This window comes from Girardinichthys multiradiatus, chromosome 13 (genome assembly GCF_021462225.1).
Source record: "Girardinichthys multiradiatus isolate DD_20200921_A chromosome 13, DD_fGirMul_XY1, whole genome shotgun sequence".
Lineage (NCBI taxonomy): Eukaryota > Metazoa > Chordata > Actinopteri > Cyprinodontiformes > Goodeidae > Girardinichthys > Girardinichthys multiradiatus.
The window spans coordinates 39687677-39711163 of record NC_061806.1 but is presented as its reverse complement, the minus strand read 5'-3'; the positions used below and the strand labels follow the sequence as shown (position 1 = coordinate 39711163).

General features: G+C 38.5%; 1 protein-coding gene across 1 annotated transcript; it reads left to right on the top strand.

Annotated features, from left to right (window-relative positions):
- Positions 1-318: 318 nt before the first annotated feature.
- LOC124878902 (lymphocyte antigen 6B-like) lies at positions 319-23216 on the top strand. The gene is made up of 3 exons (XM_047383085.1): positions 319-471; positions 21291-21401; positions 21950-23216. Exons 1-3 carry the CDS (start codon positions 423-425, stop codon positions 22171-22173), a joined length of 384 nt encoding a protein of 127 aa, XP_047239041.1. The 5' UTR covers positions 319-422; the 3' UTR covers positions 22174-23216.
- Positions 23217-23487: the final 271 nt, after the last annotated feature.

Here is a 23487-nt window from a genome sequence, read left to right as displayed (position 1 = left end):
ATAAACGAACGACAGAATAAATTCAAAAATTTTCCAAAGAAGAACATTAAGTCTGTTGGGCTTTTTGTGAGAATTTCTTAAATTCAATTAAACAATGAATCTATTATATGCCGCTTAGAAGCAGCTAAGAACCACAGAGACTGAGCAGAACCTGGACCTTCCCTACCTGTTCTCTGTAAGGTGCCCTCCGCCTCCACTCCCCCCAGCTACCTGTGTTAACCCCACAGCAGTCATCGTGAATGGGCCTGAAGTACGCCCCTGATTGGATAAGGGTGACGTCTGGGAGTAGTAGGAGGGTTATAAATGCAGCCATGTCGGAAAAAGTTTGCTGTTCCACAAACATTATAACGGTCTGAGGTTCCCACAAGTCAGGCTCTTCTCTCCGTGCAGTCAGTCGCCATCTTCTCGACTTTTCCTCAAAGATGAACAGAATTGCTCTGATCCTCGCTGTCGGACTCTGCTTTACAGTCGGTAAGGAGGGTTAATTAATTAATTCAATTAATAGAGCGCATATCTACTGTCATATTCTATTTAGAAACGAGAACTTTTCAACTTTTGAATTATTATTTTTACTAATACTTCAACGCCGTTATTTCTAACTAACATTTTCCCCAGTACAAGTTTGGAGATTTTAAAAGGAGCTATGTTTGTTCTAAGGTCGCATCATTAAATAATAGCCTTTAAGCAAATTATTGCATTATTTCATCTTGTTTTGTTTCTACCTAAAGGTCGGTTGAGATTTAATCTGACTGATTTTGTTCAAAATCATAACTTTGTTTTGGCTGTTTGGGACACTTTGCACCTTCAGGTTTGCAGGCTGTCGCATGTTAAAAGAACGCAGAGCTTCACGCTGCAGGTTCACTGGGTGTGTCTTCCTCTTTTTTGAGACAGAAAAGAGGGAACGATTAAAAAATAATATGACAATGTAGCCAGTAATTTAAATATGAAGCTATGTCTTTGCAAGCTTGTTTTTAATATAATACGTTAAAGATTCAATCTGGGTGTGGTCATTTCACACACAGATAACTGGATTTGGTTTTTAATTGTTTAAAACATGAATTTATTTAACTGTTGCAAATAAAAGTGGTTGTGAAGAATATTAAACACAGTCTGATGAAGATGGCATGGCTTTCATTAAGTCCCATAAGGGTTTATAAAAGAAAAAAGACAAGTCTTTTTTGGTGTGTTTGGAACCAAAGAAATGGTATATGTATAACCACTGACCAAAACCAGGAAGGATTCATGCTTCTTGTTATTTCCACCATATTCTCATCCTAAAGTCTTAATTTTGCAGCTAAAAAAATAGACTAATTGGACCAGGCAACACTTTTCTAACTCTTTGTAGTCTTAATTTCCTGTTCCAAGTTGACAGGAGGGTCACCAGGTGTGGGCTTTGCTGCTTTAACCCATCTGCTTCAATGTTCAACATGTCGCTCTCTAGCTGTTTTATCAATTTTGGACTATTCTTTGTAAACCCAAGAGATGGTTTTGGGTGACAATCAGGAGTACCTAATAAAGTACATGATTTTGCATTCAAATTAAGGCAAATTTCTATGATTCATGGGTGTAGCTGGTGATTTGGTAGCCTCATTGCCTGAGGAGTGAAACGGATGAGCATTCTAGCTGACTCTGAGTGTTGGTGAAATACTTTTCCAGTTCACAGGGTAATAAACAACAACAGGAAGGGGTGGGGGAAATTTTCATTGATTCTTCTTGCATCATAAAAATTAAGCTGGAGTCTTGAGTTGTAGTTTTGCATAACAAGGAAAATTATAAATGTGTGACATTAGCTTACCAAAAATTGGTCAAATGGACAATAAATAAATAGCCAGAAGATGAATTGCTATTAAACTGGGAGAAGGCAAAAATAAACTATTGGTTTGTTAAGTTTTGCTAAATAGGTAACATCATCTGCTCTAAGTCACGGAGAGCAGGGAAAAATAGGCATGTTTTTAAAGATTTTTCTGTGGTACTTTGTTTGCTATGCAGTCATGTTACTCTTGGTGAAACTGACTAAATGGGATCACAAATGTATTGGTTTTAATGACTGGAAAAGTCCATATTTAGATGGCAGGGTTGTTTGTCTACCTAAACATGTGACTGTTACACAAAAGCCAAGTTCAGCCTCTCTGTGACCTAGTGTTTTAGTTGCTTTTGGCAACATAAACAAAGTAGGTAGAAGATCCCCAGATAAAGCCAATATTGCATAGAGTGTGGGTTGTCTAGATATAGCCATCCAAAAAGACAAATGCCCCCTCATTCCACACACCAATGAGGAATGAGTGCAGACTGATGTATATGTGGTGTAAAATACTTGCTAACACCATATTCAAACCATAAACCTTACAGGAGATAAAAACATTTAGCATAAATTGGGTGAAAAGATGCCTATAGTTCAAGGAACTCTTTTATGTTTTGATTGGGCCTTTGCTTTTTTGTTAAGTTAGCCACTTTTGTTGACTTCAACTAGAAATCGTCAGGATCTTACCACTGTTATGTGGATCAAAAGCTAAAAAGTTTGTAAAAGATGGATCAAAATCATAAAAATGTGCTAATCTATCATTACTTTCCATTTTTGACACTGAGCGACATCCACTTGTAGGCATTAAAGAAAGTTTTCAGATAATGCAATGCAGTTATCATGACTAATACAAAAGAAATAAAAAATAAAGGAAATACTGTTGGTTAGCTAGCTAACTGGTTGAGATCTGCTAGCACAAATGGAAATTTTACTTTAAAAATGGGCTAAGGTAAACTGTTGAATTAAGGTACACAATTGAAATTATGTTGTAAAGTGTTAGGGAACGTTTTATAAAGGTATACAGTTTATGTGGATAAGATCACAAAATAAAGTATATACGTAAATTCATTTAGCATGCTAAAACTAGCAAGCTGTTGCAGAACCTTCCGGTAAATACAATAGAATAAAATGTTTATGGCTAATACACAGCAAAGGATAAATGGAAAAAAATAATGCTGACTAGCATGAATTGAATGAATTGGGTTTTGCAGCTTCTACCCATTCCCTCACATTAAACTATATATTGCTTGCCTTTACTTGGCTATTTAACAGTAAAAGCACTAGATTTACCAAAGCTGAAATAAGGTCTCCCAATGTTGATATTCAAATGAAAATAATATGCATATAAAATGGAAAATTTGGAAATTTCACAATATTTTGATTGTGAAATTAAATAAAACCATATTAGCCTAATTCACAGTTCTGTTTTACAAAACACATTAAATAAAGGTCAAGGGGATGAAAGCTAAAGTTTAACAGCTGACTGTTTGCCCCTTTACCTGGCAGGTAACAGCTAAATGCTGTTGAGATTGATGGTTAACTGGTTAAAGAGCTAAAGTAGCTAAAAAAAAGTAGAACATGGCTGAAGTCTTAGTAAACCAAAATGCTTGACAAAATTTTATGAGAACATGAGTGAAGGAATTCTCTGAAAGCTAAGGCAAGGCAAGGCAGGTTTATTTGTAAAGCACATTTCAGCAACAAGACAATTCAAAGTGCTTTACATGATGAAAAAAATACATTGCAGTGGCATGATCAAGGAAAGCATAGAGAAGTAAATAAAAATTGGACTACAGGCTGAGGTTTCAGTTAATAGGTGTGTCTCATCTGTGTAGTTATGATAACTTATCTTGTTGTTTGTAATACTCTGAGCTAGGGGGAGCATGTAGATATTGAATAGGAGGGGCCCCAGGATGGAACCTTGGGGAACCCCACATGTGAATTTTGTCAGCTTCGATGTAAAGTTATCTATTCTCACAAAGAAGTCCCAGTCTTTCAGTAAAACTCAAACCTACCAAGTGCTGTAACAGCAAGACCAACCCAGTTCTCCAGTTGCTTCAGTAATATATAGTAATGTTGAAACACAGCCTTTAAACATTTGTTAATCCAAAGTTCTATACAATACATTTATGTACAAAACTACACATATAACTAATTTGTAATTTTTTACTTCAGAGATGGTAATTCATGAAAAATCTGTTTAACTCTATATATTTCTTTGACTATTAAACAGACTGAGTAACCAGTTGACCAAACATGGTGTTTACTACCTGTGTTTTGCTGGCTTTACTTTAATGCCGTTATTGCAGGTCGGGTGAAGCAGGGCATTTGTTTTCTGAGGCCAGTTGTAGTTTTTTTCCACATTCTTTAAAAAGACTGAATCATGTCTCAACTTGCTATCTCTAGCCCGAGTAATTCTGCACCTTGTAAAAATTGTCTTTTCAATGGTTTCAAATTATACACACATCGAGGCACTTCAAACTGGGTCATTTGTCCTCTGTCTTGTGATTTGAGACCTGCTATTCCTTTGTCATTGGGATTTCTTCAACCATGTAGATTGGTACTCCTACATCAGACCGCACCCTAAGAAATGGTAATTATATCACTATCATTTCTGCCAGCTGATAACATGACCTCATTCCCACATTGCTTAGCCTAAATATATATTTTGACAGAAGATTGAATCGCAAATGCAGATAATGATATATGAGGTGACAGAAGTGATCAGGAGGGATCAGTGTGTTTAGAAGGTGGATGATTTCAGAGGTTGGTCTAGTTCGCTATAGAAACTAACATGGCCCAGGCTACTGAGAGCTTTCCCCAAGCAATAACTGCCAGAAAACATAAACACAAAGTTTCACCTCCACTTTTAAGCTGTTATGTAACTGCTTTTCCAGAGTAGGAAAAAGGAAACAAGGTGGCTGTTGATCTAGTAACTGATTTTTGGAAGCCTTGGCTGTACTTGTCAAAACAATAATTTAATTACTTGTTACTTGTTTTTAATATGAAATGATTTACACTGCTCAAAAAAATAAAGGGAACACTTAAACAACACAGTATAACTCCAAGTAAATCAAACTTCTGTGAAATCAAACTGTCCACTTAGGAAGCAACACTGATTGACAATCAATTTCACATCTTGTTGTGCAAATGGAAAAGACAACAGGGGGAAATCTTTGGTGATTAGCAAGACACTCAATAAAGGAGTGGTTCTGCAGGTGGGGACCACAGACCACTTCTCAGTACCGATGCTTTCTGGCTGATGTTTTGGTCACTTTTGAATGTTGGTGGTGCTTTCACACTCGTGGTAGCATGAGACGGACTCTACAACCCACACAAGTGGCTCAGGTAGTGCAGCTCATCCAGGATGGCACATCAATGGAAGCTGTGGCAAGAAGGTTTGCTGTGTCTGTCAGCGTAGTGTCCAGAACCTGGAGGCGCTACCAGGAGACAGGCCAGTACACCAGGAGACGTGGAGGAGGCCGTAGGAGGGCAACAACCCAGCAGCAGGACCGCTACCTCCACCTTTGTGCAAGGAGGAACAGGAGGAGCACTGCCAGAGCCCTGCAAAATGACCTCCAGCAGGCCACAAATGTGCATGTGTCTGCACAAACGGTTAGAAACCGACTCCATGAGGATGGTATGAGGGCCCGATGTCCACAAATGGGGATTGTGCTCACAGCCCAACATCGTGCAGGACGCTTGGCATTTGCCAGAGAACACCAGGATTGGCAAATTCACCACTGGCGCCCTGTGCTCTTCACAGATGAAAGCAGGTTCACACTGAACACATGTGACAGACGTGACAGAGTCTGGAGACACCGTGGAGAGAGATCTGCTGCCTGCAACATCCTTCAGCATGACCGGTTTGGCAGTGGGTCAGTAATGGTGTGGGGTGGCATTTCTTTGGAGGGCCGTGTGGCCGTCCATGTGCTCACCAGAGGTAGCCTGACTGTCATTAGGTACCGAGATGAGATCCTCAGACCCCTTGTGAGACCATATGCTGGTGTGGTTGGTCCTGGGTTCCTCCTAATGCAGGACAATGCTAGACCTCATGTGGCTGGAGTGTGTCAGCAGCTCCTGCAAGATGAAGACATTGAAGCTATGGACTGGCCTGCCCGTTCCCCAGACCTGAATCTGATTGAGCACATCTGGGACATCATGTCTCCATCCACCAACGTCACGTTGCACCACAGACTGTCCAGGAGTTGGCGGATGCTTTAGTCCAGGTCTGGGAGGAGATCCCTCAGGAGACCATCCACCGTCTCATCAGGAGCATGACCAGGTGTTGTAGGGGGGTCATACAGACACATGGAGGCCACACACAATACTGAGCCTCATTTTGACTTGTTTTAAGGACATTACATCAAAGTTGGATCAGCCTGTAGTGTTTTTTTCCTCTTTAAATTTGTGTGTGACTCCAAATCCAGGCCTCCATTGGTTAATACATTTGATTTCCATTGATGATTTTTGTGTGATTTTGTTGTCAGCACATTCAACTTTGTACAGAACAAAGTATTCAATGAGAATATTTCATTCATTCACATCTAGGATGTGTTATTTCAGTGTTCCCTTTATTTTTTGAGCAGTGTAGCTTGTTGCTGCTTTGTTGGTTGCAGTAAAATGTGTTTTTCTATCATAAAGCACCATACAGACCTATGTTAAAATTTCAGTGTTGTCTTAAATCATTAAAACCTTTTCAACTTCAAATATCCTGTACAAATTATCTCATAACAAACAAATCTAATAAATAGTTCACCAAATCTGTCAGATGTAATTCCTCTTCAGGTGAGCCCACAGATTTTCCAAGTTTCAAAAACTGACAGGTATTTGGAAATGCTGATATTTCTATCTACCTTGTCAAAAACCCCAGAGCATGATGCTGCCACTGCCATATTTTACCAAGGGCATGTTGTTGTTTTTGGGTGATGAGCAGGGCTCTTTCTGTGCTGGATATATGTCACATTAAATATTGAAATAGGTTGTCATCATTTATATTTCCTAAGCCTCAAAAGGCTTGCACTTTAAAGGGAGTGTGTACATGTTTGCACAGCAATCCCCAATTAACACTCCATTGACGCTTTTTCAAAGGATGCCTACATTTGAGTTCTATATGTACATCCTATTCAAATCAAATAAGGAAAAAAGTATTTTGATATATATACACTTATATATACATACCTTCTCCTTCACTGGTTTGTCTTAATCTTTATTGCTGCCTCGGGAACTCTTTCAAGACAGATGGGAAAAACATTTCTGGTGAAAAGTTTTTTTTACAATTTGTCCAGCTACATAATTCCAAATGTTTGAAAATGCAATGGACACATAACTATTTCCTCTTAATTGAAGCTTCGAAAACACAGTTTGTTCAGATACCTCATAAACATCTCACATCAGAAACTTGTTTGCATGGTGACTAGACCGCCAAGCTTCCCGTGCAATATATCTACACATGGACATATGACTCATGGGGTGACTCCCTGTCTTGGCAGGATTCTCTTGAATCCTTTGGCTCATTGTGGGAATACTTTTAGTTTATTTGTTTTTAATTTCATGGGAGGATCTGGTAACTTATTAATCCACTCTCAGATCCCTCTGGGTATCATTGGGATGTGCTCATGTCAAAGAAATGTTAATGCCCACAACCATACTTGTCTCAACTGGAAACAAAAAATTTTAAGCACATGAAAACACCAATGCCCTTCGGGATTAACTGACATCTTCTTATCCTTTTCAAAACTCTTTTTAAATTAATTTCAGTTCAGTTTTATTTATATAGCGCCAATTCACAGCACATGTTGTCTCAAGGCACTTCACAAAAGTCAGGTACACACAGGGGTTGGACAATGAAACTGAAACACCTGGTTTTAGACCACAATAATTTATTAGTATGGTGTAGGGCCTCCTTTTGCAGCCAATACAGCATCAATTCATCTTGGGAATGACATATACAAGTCCTGCACAGTGGTCAGAGGGATTTTAAGCCATTCTTCTTGCAGGATAGTGGCCAGGTCACTACGTGATACTGGTGGAGGAAAACGTTTCCTGACACGCTCCTCCAAAACACCCCAAAGTGGCTCAATAATATTTAGATCTGGTGACTGTGCAGGCCATGGGAGATGTTCAACTTCACTTTCATGTTCATCAGACCAATCTTTCACCAGTCTTGCTGTGTGTATTGGTGCATTGTCATCCTGATACACGGCACCGCCTTCAGGATACAATGTTTGAACCATTGGATGCACATGGTCCTCAAGAATGGTTCGGTAGTCCTTGGCAGTGACGCGCCCATCTAGCACAAGTATTGGGCCAAGGGAATGCCATGATATGGCAGCCCAAACCATCACTGATCCACCCCCATGCTTCACTCTGGGCATGCAACAGTCTGGGTGGTATGCTTCTTTGGAGCTTCTCCACACCGTAACTCTCCCAGATGTGGGGAAAACAGTAAAGGTGGACTCATCAGAGAACAATACATGTTTCACATTGTCCACAGCCCAAGATTTGCGCTCCTTGCACCATTGAAACCGACGTTTGGCATTGGCATGAGTGACCAAAGGTTTGGCTATGCAGCCTGGCCGTGTATATTGACCCTGTGGAGCTCCCGACGGACAGTTCTGGTGGAAACAGGAGAGTTGAGGAGCACATTTAATTCTGCCGTGATTTGGGCAGCCGTGGTTTTATGTGTTTTGGATACAATCCGGGTTAGCACCCGAATATCCCTTTCAGACAGCTTCCTCTTGCGTCCACAGTTAATCCTGTTGGATGTGGTTCGTCCTTCTTGGTGGTATGCTGACATTACCCTGGATACCGTGGCTCTTGATACATCACAAAGACTTGCTGTCTTGGTCACAGATGCGCCAGCAAGACGTGCATCAACAATTTGTCCTCGTTTGAACTCTGGTATGTCACCCTTAATGTTGTGTGCATTTCAATATTTTGAGCAAAACTGTGCTCTTACCCTGCTAATTGAACCTTCACACTCTGCTCTTACTGGTGCAATGTGCAATAAATGAAGACTGGCTACCAGGCTGGTCCAATTTAGCCATGAAACCTCCCACACTAAAATGACAGGTGTTTCGGTTTCATTGTCCAACCCCTTTACATTCCAATTAATCCTAACTATTGAACAGTGCAGTCAGAGTTAGTTATTTATTCAAATTGGATAAAACATTTTTCTATCTAAGGAAACCCAGCAGATTGCATCCAGTCAGTGACTTGCAGCATTCCCTCCTCCTGGATGAGCATGTAGAGACAGTGGACAGTCACTGGCATTGACTTTGCAGCAATCCCTCATACTGAGCATGCATGTAGCGACAGTGGAGAGGAAAAACTCCCTTGTAACAGAAAGAAACCTCCAGCAGAACCAGAACCAGGCTCAGTGTGAGCGGCCATCTGCCACGACCAACTGGGGGTTTGAGAGAACAGAGCAGAGACACAAAGAGAACAAAGAAGCACTGATCCAGGAGTACTTTCTATGGGAAGGAAAAGTAAATGTTAATGGATGTAGCTCCTTTAGTTGTTTCATCTAGAAAGAAAGAACAGATAAACTCTGAGCCAGTTTTCAAGGTTAGAGTCTGAAAGAGAGCACATAGAGTTAGTCACAGTAGAAGCTCAGTCAATCGCCATGTCTAGGATAGAGAAAGGATTAAACACTGAAAGACAGGGTCATGTGGATCATCTGTAGAAGGTGAGCATTAAGTTGTTACCAGCAGAAGCTCGGACGATTCCCCTCTCCAGAAAGGTGTCACAGGCAGACACAGAGCCAGGCCAGGTGTAGCTTCTAGGAAGAGAAAAGAGAGAACAAAGTTAAAAGCTGAAATAACAGCAAATAATACAAAATTGGAGAGTAGTGTGAGAATGTAGCGAAGAGGGTGAAAGTGGTCATTATGTCCTCCAGCAGCCTAAGCCTATAGCAGCATAACTACACAGATAGTTTCAGTTCAGATTATTTAGTTAAACGGCGCTTATTTACAACAATGTCGTCTCAAGGAACCTCATAAAGGGTCCCACTGATGGTCATTGTTATACTAAAAACCACAAGGATTGGGATACCTCTCTCTGTCAAACTGATTATAACCATTGGAAAAGAGAAGAGGTCATACAGGTAGCAGAAATGGAGGGTGTGTTTGCACCTCAACCATAACTGAGCCGGTTTAGGCTAAACCTGACTCCCCCTTACTCCAACCAACTCAGGATAACCTAAGCCACTCAAACTATAAGCTTTATCAAAAAGGAAAGTTTTAAGCCTAGCCTTAAAAGTAGACAGGGTGTCTGCCTCACGGACTAAAACTGGGAGCTGGTTCCACAGGAGAGGAGCCTGATAACTAAAGGATCTGCCTCCCATTCTACTTCTAGAGACTCTAGGAACCACCAGTAAACCTGCAGTCTGAGAACAAAGTGCTCTGTTAGGAACGTATGGACCAATCAGATATCTGATGTATGATGGAGCTAGATCATTAAGGGCTTTATATGTGAGGAGGAGAATTTTAAATTCTATTCTGGATTTAACAGGGAGCCAATGAAGGAAAGCTAAAATAGGAGAAATATGATCTATCTTTTTAATTTTCATCAGAACTGTTGCTGCAGCATTTTGAATCAGCTGAAGGCTTTTAATTGCATTTTGTGGACATCCTGATAGTAAAGAATTACAATAGTCCAGCCTTGAAGCAACAAATGCATGGACTAGTTTTTCAGCATCACTCCTATATGGATATTTCTAATTTTGGCAGTGTTCTGGAGATGAAAGACTCCGGTCCAAAGACAACTTCTGTCTTGTCTGAATTTAGAAGCAGAAAATTTAAAGTCATCCAAGTTTTTATATCTTCAAGACATGCTTGTAGTCTATCTAACTGGTTGGGTTCATCAGGATTTATGGATAAGTAAAGCTGAGTATCATCAGTGTAACAGTGAAAATGTATCCCATGCTGCCTGATAATTTGACCTATTGGAAGCACATATATAGTAAAGAAAATTGGCCCAAGTACTGAACCCTGTGGTACTCCACAATTAACCCTGGAGTTTAAAGATGATTTATAATTTACATGAACAAACTGGAATCTGTCAGACAGATAAGATTTAAACCAGCCTAGCGCTGTTCTCCTGATCCCTACAACATATTCCAGCCTTTCTAAGAGAATATTATGGTCGACTGTATCAAATGCAGCACTGAGATCTAACAGAACCAGAACAGACACAAGTCCATTATCTGAGGCCATAAGAATATAATTAGTGACTTTCAGCAGAGCTGTTTCAGTGCTATGATGAGCTCTGAACCCTGACAGAAACTCTTCAAACAGATCATAGCTGTGTAAATGCTCACACATTTGATTAGCAACTATTTTCTCAAGAATTTTAGATAAGAATGGAAGATTGGATTTAGGTCTGTAATTTTTCAAGTCATCTCGATCAAGCGAAGGTTTCTTAAGTAAAGGTTTAATTACAGCTAACTTAAAAGCCTGTGGTTCTGATCCATTTACTAAAGATAGATTAATCATATCTAAAATGGGGCTGGTAATCAGAGGAAACACTTCCTTAAATAATTTGGTTGGGATTGGGTCTAACATACAAGTTGAAGGTTTAGATGAAGCTAATATTTCTGATAACTCAGGAAGCTCCACAGGATCAAAACAGTCCAAACACAAATCAGGTTCTGCAGTTATTTCCAATGTTGTCTCACTTGCTGAGGATGAAGTAATCATCTTCAGGAGTATGTCAAAGATTTTATTTTTAATAGAATCAATTTTATTTAAGAAGAATCCCATAAAGTCATGACTGCTGAGAGCTAAGGGAATGGATGGCTCAACAGAGCTATGACTGTGTGTAAGTTTAGCAACTGTACTAAAGAGAAACCTAGGATTATTCTTGTTCTCTTCTATTAATGATGAGAAATAAGCTGTTCTAGCTTGGTGAAGTGTCTTTTTATACAACAGTAGGCTATTTTTCCAGATTAAGTAGGAATTCTCTAGGTGTGTAGAGTGCCATTTTCTCTCCAATTTTCTAACATTGTGCTTTAAAGTATGCAGCTCTGAATTAAACCAAGGAGCCTCCTATGAATAATTACCTTCTTTTTCAAGGGGGCTGCATTGTCTAATGCACCACGCAATGATGAAGTAACACTATGAACAAAAGAATACATTTGTGAAGGGGAAGAAACAGAATTATTGCCCTCCACTGTGCTTTTCAGTGATAATGAGGAAATTAAAAGTGGAACAGATTCTTTAAAAGTATTAAGAAATTGTCAGACAGGACAGGGTTATGAGAAAATATTATGTCTTTACACTCAATGCCATATATCAGCACAAGGTCCCGTGCTGATGTGTCCCAAGAAGACATGCTGTCTAAATGTAGATTAAATTATCATCAAGATGAAAGCTGCAATTTTACCTAATCACCTTTATTATCCTCTTAGTTACTTGTCTTAGTTTTATCAAGAGTGAAGAAGGTAATCTGTCTCTGCGTTAATTTATTTAATTTAAGTGTCTTCTACAGATCCTTCGCTAAAGGTTTAATTTAAGTTTCGATGCATGGAGTTCTGTAGAAAGAGCAGTAGGGGGCAGTATAAGACCGAAAAAACCCCAAGGGGCTCTTTTGCTTGCTTGCTGCCACACCTGGTATAAAAAAAGTCTCCTTGTTCAAAACACTTGATGGAGGCAGAAGGAGAGTTCTCTCTATGCACAGCCCCGGCTAAAAGAAAGTACACCCTCTGCCAATTTTAGGGCTTTATTATATACATTTTCAGATTTTTACCAGGTTCTAAGATTATTTTAATCCAAACTTAAGTTTACAAAGGTACACTCCATCATCATCTGTTAAACAAACATGAAGCCATAATAGAGAAGTATCTGTGAAAAAACTAACTACACCCATGCTGCCTCCATAGGATTTACAATGTAAAGTTGCCAGGTGCTGCTAATCAAATGTACCTGATCATCAGTAAGTGTGACCACCTTTATAAAAGCAGAAGTTTTCAGTCTGCTGGTAGAAAGCCTGTTGGTGATTGTTAACATAATGCCGACAGAGAAGCAACCCATGGATCTGGACGGTGTTATAACATAGTTTGTTGTTTTCTGAGAGAAAGATTATCTACCAGTGGAAAACTGTTGTTTAGCTTTTACAGAGAAACTCCTCTACTGGAAATGTGAGGGAAACCTGCTGAGCCAAGGCCAGAAACACCAGCCAGGTTACTTGTGGAGATGTATATATGGCTGTCGTACTCTCGATTTAGTGTTTAAGGAACTGCAAGCTAAAAAAAAGATACACTTAACAGAAACACTATATGTAAATTTAAATGGGGACAACATGAAGAATGACTTGTCATTGAGCAGCGTAAAAACAGTTAATGAGGATGGTTCAATTCTCTGCTGGTTCTATAATCATGTGTGGAATATTTACAGGCCCTTCTCAAAATATTAGCATTTTGTGATAAAGTTCATTATTTTCCATAATGTCATGATGAAAATTTAACATTCATATATTTTAGATTCATTGCACACTAACTGAAATATTTCAGGTCTTTTATTGTCTTAATACGGATGATTTTGGCATACAGCTCATGAAAACCCAAAATTCCTATCTCACAAAATTAGCATATTTCATCCGACCAATAAAAGAAAAGTGTTTTTAATACAAAAAACGTCAACCTTCAAATAATCATGTACAGTTATGCACTCAATACTTGGTCGGGAATCCTTTGGCAGAAATGACTGCTTCAATGCGGCGTGGCATGGAGGCAATCAGCCTGTGGCACTGCTGAGGTCTTATGGAGGCCCAGGATGCTTCGATAGCGGCCTTTAGCTCATCCAGAGTGTTGGGTCTTGAGTCTCTCAACGTTCTCTTCACAATATCCCACAGATTCTCTATGGGGTTCAGGTCAGGAGAGTTGGCAGGCCAATTGAGCACAGTGATACCATGGTCAGTAAACCATTTACCAGTGGTTTTGGCACTGTGAGCAGGTGTCAGGTCGTGCTGAAAAATGAAATCTTCAACTCCATAAAGCTTTTCAGTAGATGGAAGCATGAAGTGCTCCAAAATCTCCTGATAGCTAGCTGCATTGACCCTGCCCTTGATAAAACACAGTGGACCAACACCAGCAGCTGACACGGCACCCCAGACCATCACTGACTGTGGGTACTTGAAACTGGACTTCTGGCATTTTGGCATTTCCTTCTCCCCAGTCTTCCTCCGGACTCTGGCACCTTGATTTCAGAATGACATGCAGAATTTGCTTTCATCCGAAAAAAGTACTTTGGACCACTGAGCAACAGTCCAGTGCTGCTTCTCTGTAGCCCAGGTCAGGCGCTTCTGCCGCTGTTTCTGGTTCAAAAGTGGCTTGACCTGGGGAATGCGGCACCTGTAGCCCATTTCCTGCACACGCCTGTGCACGGTGGCTCTGGATGTTTCTACTCCAGACTCAGTCCACTGCTTCCGCAGGTCCCCCAAGGTCTGGAATCGGCCCTTCTCCACAATCTTCCTCAGGGTCCGGTCACCTCTTCTCGTTGTGCAGCGTTTTCTGCCACACTTTTTCCTTCCCACAGACTTCCCACTGAGGTGCCTTGATACAGCACTCTGGGAACAGCCTATTCGTTCAGAAATGTCTTTCTGTGTCTTACCCTCTTGCTTGAGGGTGTCAATAGTGGCCTTCTGGACAGCAGTCAGGTCGGCAGTCTTACCCATGATTGGGGTTTTGAGTGATGAACCAGGCTGGGAGTTTTAAAGGCCTCAGGAATCTTTTGAAGGTGTTTAGAGTTAACTCGTTGATTCAGATGATTAGGTTCATAGCTCGTTTAGAGACCCTTTTAATAATATGCTAATTTTGTGAGATAGGAATTTTGGGTTTTCATGAGCTGTATGCCAAAATCATCCGTATTAAGACAATAAAATACCTGAAATATTTCAGTTAGTGTGCAATGAATCTAAAATATATGAATGTTAAATTTTCATCATGACATTATGGAAAATAATGAACTTTATCACAATATGCTAATATTTTGAGAATGACCTGTATGAGTTATTACGTGGGCAGATTCAGGCCTGTCAATGTTATGAAACTTATGTTTACAACTTATAAAACACAAACAATATGTACCAGAAAAAACTCTAGCTGCCTTAAAGTAAGGGTTATTAGCTGCTTTGTTTTGTCAAGATGCAGTTTTTAAAAAAGCCTTTGGGCAAAAAAAACTCAAAACAAAACCGAAGTGTAGATGAGAATTTGTCCAACCCCCTTTGCTAATTTAGGACATCTTTATCTATGGGAATGTCTCTTCCTGCACATGGAGATAAGATGATGCTGGAAGTGACGTAGGAATTTTCCAGTAATGTCTAAAGATAATTAAATCTTCTTTGCAGCTACGTCAGTGCTCTACAGGAGGTGAGGAGGATTTTGAAAAATAGATATAATAGACAGGGCTGTTTTCAGGTGTTTTCATCAGTTAATGTTTTAAATAGACAGAACTGCGTCTTACTTGCTGTCCTACCATCTCAGTGCGAGTATAGGTTTCCAGTAAAGGTTATAAACGTCAGTAATATATGTTCAGATACTTCCTGCTCTGTTGTTCTTTAAGGAAACGTGGAGGTACCTGTCTCTGCTGCAATCTAACCTGTAAAAACCAGGTAAAGACCACCAGTTATGTGGTGACACACTTTGCCTGCAGGAAACAAACAAGCTGATACAAGATACCATTTTTATCTTTCCTCTAATTTCAGCTTGAAGCCACTCCATGCTAAATATGTACCCCATACTAAGGTGTGATTGAAAAAAGTCTAAAAAGGAACAAACCCTTTTTGCGTCAGAGCATGCTTGTACTCATCCAAATGACACAAAGGCATGGATCAGGTCTGACTGGATTTTAGGCAACGGTAGACTGAGGGTGAGGCATGCCGACCGTCTGACTGCATTGCAAAGCGGTGAGGTATTGGGTTTTTAGGCATGGCAGCAACGAGAAAACACCTGACACTTTGTCAGCAACAAGAATACACCTGACACTTTGTTTTTCTACAACTTTCTTTAACTCCTTAGGTCACAGGGGTTTTTCTCTTTGAATTTCAGACAGAAAATAGAAATTATAAGGGCAACAATGACAAATGTAAATCTAAACTGAAAAGGTGTAGTCTCTTTACTAGGCCTGAAATAGAAGTTACATAGCACCAAATTATAATGAAGGTCATATCAGGGCATTTTACTAGGCAAATTCATATCCAGAAACAGAGCCTTTCGAAAGTATTAATATCCCTTTAACGTTTTTACAGTTTATTACCTTAAAACCATAAATTTCAGGATGTTTTATAGGGATTTTATGTAATAAACCGACACAAAGTAGCGGAGGGAAAATACTGAAATACATGGTTTTAAAATAATGTATGGCACAACCTGCCAAGACATGGCTATCAAGGAAACAACAAATCAACAAAAAGACCCCTGGTAACTCTGAGATCCACAGCTCAAGTAAGAGAGTCTGTTGACAGGACAACTTTCCACAAATCTGCCGTTTGTGCAGGTATGGCAAAAAAAAAAAAAAAAATAGAAACATTATTAAAAATGCTATGTGTGGCAGAGAACTAAGTCTGTACATCACCCTGAAAATATTGTCCCCTTAGTGGCAGCATCATGTAGTGGGGATGTTAGGAAAGGAAAGTGGAAACTGAAGACTTTCTCAAACATCTTTGCAAAATAGCTACATTTTTGCTCAATGGAAAGCATCTGTGAACATTAAATCTCAGAGTTTCAGTTGAGTTTAGATATGATCTTTGACAGGCCTCTATTTAGCTCCATCTATCTTCCCATAAACTCAAAGATCATATGTAAACTCAACTGAAACTCTTTGATGATTTGATGTTCACAGATGCTTTCCATCCAATTGAGCAAAAATTTAGCTATTTTGCAAAGACAATTGTGAAAAATCTTCAGTTTCCACATGTGAAAGGCCGATAGACACACCCCAAAACACCTCCAGCGAAGTACTGATTCAGGGAGGCCGAATATAAACCACACTTTTCAGATTTTTATTACTACAATAATATTGGAAAAACACACATCATTAGTCCTCCATTTCTCAATTATAAATGATTCACATTAAACCACATTTGGACTCAAAGGCATGCAGAGAAATACAATCCTAATTGTGGTAGAGTACAATGAAAGTAAAAATGAAAAGTTAGCTAACTGGAGTCACTAACTCTATAAAATATATTCTACTGTGTGGCGAAATCGTAACTTTTATAAGATCAGAATGTCTTCCATTTATAAATGTGAAGCATTTAGAAGCATTAGAAGGAGAAAGAGGAATCGGATGCAGAGACTGTCAAAAGCTTGGGAGTAACCGAAACTGGCAGGGCAAGGTGTGAATCAAATCCCTTTACAAAAGCATGGATGTACTTCAACTTTTAAATGCAAAGGATTTCAGTAACCCTCAGAAATTTGATCAAATTATCACAGAAGAAAAGAGGAAGATTTACTAGGTGGAAAAATGGCAACCATAAAAATGAAAGTATTTATTGGTCAGTGAGGTTTGATAGAAAACATCGTCCCAGGTGTCCCAGATCTTTATATTTGGCTTCCAAGGAGTCAGGTTTCCTGATCTTTCAAATTGATCCTGACCAACAGTTCAGCAAGTATTCAATCTATTTGATTGATCTGCTACTTCTTCACTCATTTCCTGTTCTGTACCTGACCATTTAAAGAGCATTTTCAGTTTTCTCTTTTTTTTTGCAGGTCAGGTGAAAGAACAGAACTAAAAACTAGTGAAAAATTAGCCAAGGTCCAAAGAAAAATTTTGAAAGTCCTCCAGAAAGGCTGAGGAACTGTTATTGATCAGGAACAGGTTAGAAGATGACAAAAAATTCTGGCTCAATGAAAGGAAAAAATACCAAAACTTGGAGTTGTTTAAAACTTTTTCTGCAGTAAGAGAATTTAATACAATGTATTTTAAGCCTACATTGTAACAGATAAAACCTCACTGATGTTTTGAACAGGATCTATTTTTGTATATATTGAGTTTGTCTCAGTTAATTTGTTCTTAGACCTTTTACATGTTTCAAAGACCTGACTCATTATGCCTGATGATAAAACACAGAACATAAGCTCCATCTTTTCAGGAATAAAACATTTCTATTTCTTACAGCTGTAAAACTGGCCCCTAAACTATGTGATAAATATCTAGGTGCCAAGTTCTTCACAAAAAAATTTACTTTTAATGTAGTTCCACTTAAAGTGCGTTATATCTTTGTCTCATCAGTGGTATGAAGTTGGACCAGCATCATACCAGACCTACATATTTATTTAAACAACCTTATCTAAAGTGTTAAGTATCACTTCACTATGTTTTACTTTCCAGTTGTTCCCATTAAGCACCAGGATCATGATGTGCTCAAACATTCATGTTTTTGGTGATCTCAGCTTATTAGTTTGCCAAAGCAGTTCATCTTACACCATTTAAATTCATCATACTAATTATTTGTTTCAAGTGCCACAGCTAGGAGCCTGAGCACCACAGTGGTATCAGTAAAGAAAGGTTATAACAGTGTTTCTAGACTAAATCAACTACCAAAGTATGACATCATTTTTCAGGTTGATATATGTTTATTTTTCTACAACTTTCTGAGTTGTTAATAAAAAAATATGGGTCACTGCAATCTGGAAGGTACTGGGAACATACCTTTATTTAAAAAATAAAAAACATTGGTATTTGCACAATGTATTTCCATTTACCATTCCTTATACAAGGGGTCTGGTGCCTTTACAAATCACAGAGTACGAACAAAATGTAAAACATCCTGTTACCTTTTTGTTTAATGACGTCTGTACTTTCCAAAACAGCTCTAACTAGATGGTCAGGTGAACACTGGGCCAACTGGTCGTAAAACCAGCAGTCAGTGCTTGCTGTGAGTCATGCACACAGTGCTTCAAACATGGCTGCAAACATAGTGACCAGTTTAAAATGGCTGCGAGTCTCAGTGAAAACAAACACTGAATAAAACAAACAAACCTGCCTGTAATAATGCTTTAATTTAGTTTGTAATTAAAGAGTTTCAGATTATATTGACAGTTTATTCAGCTGTTTTCTGATCTATATCACATGGTGGTGACTATCAAATATACAATTATTTTATTTAAAGTAAGTTAAGTAGCCCAAGCAAAAAGCTTTTTTTCATTCCATTTATAGTCTGGTTCTTTTTATTTTTTACAGTCAAACAACAAATTTAACCTTTTATCATTACAAAGATAGCATTGTGATTTTGCATCTGCATAGTCTGGACTCAAATGTGTAGAAGTGAGATAAAATTAGCTTGTATTGTCTTTACAAAGGCCATTGCATGAATCTGAAAGCAGCATCTGCAACCTTCTACCTACTTTTTCCTCGCAATAGAACCAGTTTAATCCATGTTAGCATAATATCTCATTGAGATGAACTTAAATTTATAATTCTGTCTAAATCTAAAACATTTAAGTAAAATCTCAAGGGAAAGTGAAACTAATCATAAATGTTATAACTTTTTAGCATGAAAAACACCCTTTTTTGTAAGAACATCAAGAGAAATTGTAATATAATGTCCCCAGTTACACAGACTTCATACATATAACAGTTTGCTTGTCATTAAAAAATAATCTGTAGCTACCTCAGTCTCCCATGATTCAACCACAAAATGATTTTTACAGTTGCATCTGTGAGACCATCTATTTTACCTCAGGGAGCAGGAATTAAGCAAACAAACAGTAAATGTGTCACTTTCAAACTAAAATAATGTCAAACGTTTGGATACACTGAAAATCAAGGTAGCTTTACCAAAACCTGGATCCAGATGAATTACTTCTCAATATATTCTGTGATTAAAAAAGTTTAATACTTTAGGGTGTAATATTTTTTTATATTCCAGCTTTTAGTGTATTTTAATGCTGGATAGTCTCATTGCTTCCTGTTTCTAAATCTGTCATCATTTGTAACAAATCCATCAAGGAAATGCATTCTCTTGGGAAATCCCAAACCAAGTATCACTCAGAGCTCATTAGTGCAGGTTTACATCTTTTATTTGCCAAATCTGGTCAACATACCTTTGATTTTTCAAGCAAAATCTCAAACTTCTTTTTAACCGTTTGCTGAGAAGTTAATTACTCTTCTCGTCTGTGTTTTTATTTATTTATTTTAAAAGGTCTAGAAATCTGTAACAGCGGATTTTATGTTGCGTGCGTGTAAGAAAATCCGTCCACAATTAAATTTTATTGTTAAAAAAAAAAACATTTCCATGATCCGGTTAGGTTACAGAGGCTTCAGTTTCTATATAAATCACTCTGACAGTGCTGATGTTGATCTCCAGTTACCTGGAGGATGAAACTCCTCCATGGAATGAAGAACAACCAGAATGTGAAGCAGCTTAATTCTTTAGGCAGACCGGCTGCTAAACATACAGTAATGTCCACCTTAACAAGAGAGAAAAGCTTCTTTTCAATAGAATCAATGGAAAGTTTGTTTGAAAGGTTTTTTAAAAAAATAAAAGAAGTCAGGTGTGCTTTTGTTTTCTGTCCCATTTTTTTCTGACACCTCTAAATAAGATCTGCTTCATCAAACTGCCTTAAGAAATCACCCAATTCATAATCAAAGACCCTCTGTATGTTATCTAATCTCCATATAAATGAAGCTGTTCTGTGGAGGCCTCAGGGGCCTGTTAGAGCACATTAGTGAACATACAGCACCACAAAGAAGAACGAACGTAGCGCACAGGTCGAGGACAAGGTTATGGAGCTCTCTGAAGCTGGGGTATGTTATAAAACAAGATCCCAAGCTTCCCAAAAAGATGTGGAAAACAGGTAGAAGAAGGTGCTCCAGTTGTTACAGACCAAGGTCACACTTTTTTGCTTACATTCAGAATGCTGTGTGTAGCATGGTGGTGGCAATATAATGCTGTGGGGATGGTTTTCTTCAGCATGGACAGGGAAGCTGGTCGGAGATGATAGGAAGATGAATGGAGCTAAAGAAAACATGTTAGAGGTTTAAAAATAGCATGTGAGACTGGGATGGACCATCTCAAGCAGGATAATGATCCTGAACACACAACCAGAGCTACAGTGGAAAGGTTTAGATAAAAGTGTGTTGTTGTTTATCACTGTTAATGATGAACTTAATGAAGACTCAAAGCTAATTGCTTGTTAGCTAGTTTTAAGTAGTGTCATCTTATGATGATATCTGTGTAGTTCATTATCACAGGCTTTGTTGTTGGTTTATACATAAGCTTTTTAACAGCTAGTACAAAGTGTTTGAATGTATAACAAAGACTAGTTAACGGTCTCTGCCTCCATTTCCATCATTCATTGTGTTTTGTTTTTTTCTACATGCTTCTGTTGATTTCCTGCACAATGCTGAACTGATCTAATTGTATTTTTGCATTCCGTTGCATAACCTGCTGTACATTCATTTACAGGAAATAATTTTTGTCTGTCTCTCTTTTTCCTCTTTTCTACTATTTCCCTGTATCTCCATCGTTGTTTCCTCAAACCTAATAGGTCAAGCGCTTCAGTGCTACAAATGTGATCTTGGCTTCTTTAGCCTGTGCATAACCTCAAAAACCACATGTGAAACCGATGACCACTGCTTCAATGGTGTTGGGGTATCAGGTGAGTCAGTCACATCAAAAACATCTCACCAGGAGATAATCTCTTTATTCAGGTCTGCATTCCTCCACTGAACCTTCATGGAGTCAGATGACTAGGGAAGGGTTAGGGTTTTTCTTTCTTAGCAAATGTGACGCAGTTTAAAGTAGAACTGAGACGCAGCTGAGGAATAACTACAAAAATAAATATGTCTGTTGCCGTACGGTGGAAGGTTTTCTTTCACACCTGGTTACAGTGCAGTGCCTTTAAAAAGCTGAATCATCCTCCAAATTAAGCTTACAGGTTTTTTCAGAAGTTTACCTACACTCATCATAACAAACTGGTTTTTTCCAGCCTAAATAGCACGTGATTTACACAAATTGGTTCTTGAGAGTGGTGCCGGTATGCCGCATCCTGTGTGTAGTCCTCAATACTTAACAGTTAAAATGAACTACAAAAGATTTAATTGCGTAAAAGAAGGCCCCTTATTAAACACTTCTTGTAGGTTAAAATTGATTGACTGATTAACAGTAGCTGTAGACACTAACATTTTTGGGTTTTGCTCTTTACAGGTCCCGTGAAAATCAAAATGAAGGGCTGTCTTAAAGTGTCAGAATGCAACAAGACTGAAGATATTAACTTTCCCAAAACCTCCAACACCACCATCTACTCCATGAATAAGACGTGCTGCAACACAGACCTGTGCAACGTGGCACCAGGCCTGCCCGGAGCTTCTGGGCTGAGCCTGGCCGCTGTCACTATTTCCTCTTTGCTTGCAGCCAACTTCATGATTTAATATACTGGCAAAAGTGCATACAACTGTGTTGTACTATTGTGCTTACTCTAGGACTATTCTTTTTTCTGCATGTTTCAAAGTGTACTGTAAATTAGTTTTTGTATCATTTACTGTAAGTCCGTCATGTATTTCTGCTTCCAGTTTAATTCAATTCATATGGGCTTTGCAACACACAAAATTTACAAGATGGGTGTTTTCGGCAATCGGTTTAAAGTTTTCTTGGCTGGTGATTGGCAATGAAAACAGCTATCTTGTTTCTTTCCATGTATAAAAAAGAACATATCAGTCAACATGCCACCTATATTCCAAGTGTTTTAAAAGGAAAGCTGGGTTTTTTGGAAACAAACAGAAAATGACATGATCAGCAGTTAACTTAGCTAACCGTGCTAAGCTAAGTAAAGCTAAGCTAAGCTAAATTAAGCTAAAGGCACCATCATATTTTCCATAAAGTGCTATATGTGTATCTGGCTAGTAGTTTTGAGTATAATAAGCTTTGGAAAGCATTTCCACTTCTGCTGATTTTAAAATCAAATTTTTGGTACAAGCCGTAGAACAAAAAAGGTTGGGTCTGCTCTTAAAACATTTCTTTTTGTATTTCTTGGTGTTTTTTGTCCAGGTCCATCAACTTTTTCGGCTTTCTTTAAAAAAACAACAACAAAAAACCCCCCCACATAACTCCATCAATTTTATTTAACTTCTTGATGTTTGTGTCAAATCTATATATTTACAACGCTTAACTGAAAAACATCAGAAACTGTGGGATGAAGTTGAGGTAGTTTTTTATTGCTGTGTACGGCACATTTGGGCTCGGTGTGATTTAAAGTGCACTACTTACAGATACTGAGGTATAATTGAGATTAATTTGTTATTTACCCTTCACGTAATCTTTTTTGTTTTGCATAAATGTTCGATACCTTCCCTTCTCTGGACGTTTCCTCAATATTTTCAAAACCAGAAATGTTTGTCTGACTTTAAGGTGAATTGTTTCTTTGTAAAATTGGTTTTGACAGAGATGAATAAAACTGGGAAATGGGAAAGAGTAACCTGTGTGGAATTACTGATGCTACTGGGTGTTTTCTGAACAACGTAACTTTGGTGCCGTTGTCAGATCAACCATTTCTTCTGGTGTGACTTAAATACATATCTATGTGGAATATGTACCTCAAATGAATATAAAATCCATCATTACTTAACACTATGATGGAAAATTGAGTCAGAACATAACCAGGCATAGAAAAAGAAGATTCTATATTAGAAAGTGGGTAAGTGATGTTTTGTCTCTAAAGAAATACTAAATAAAAACACAAAATCCAC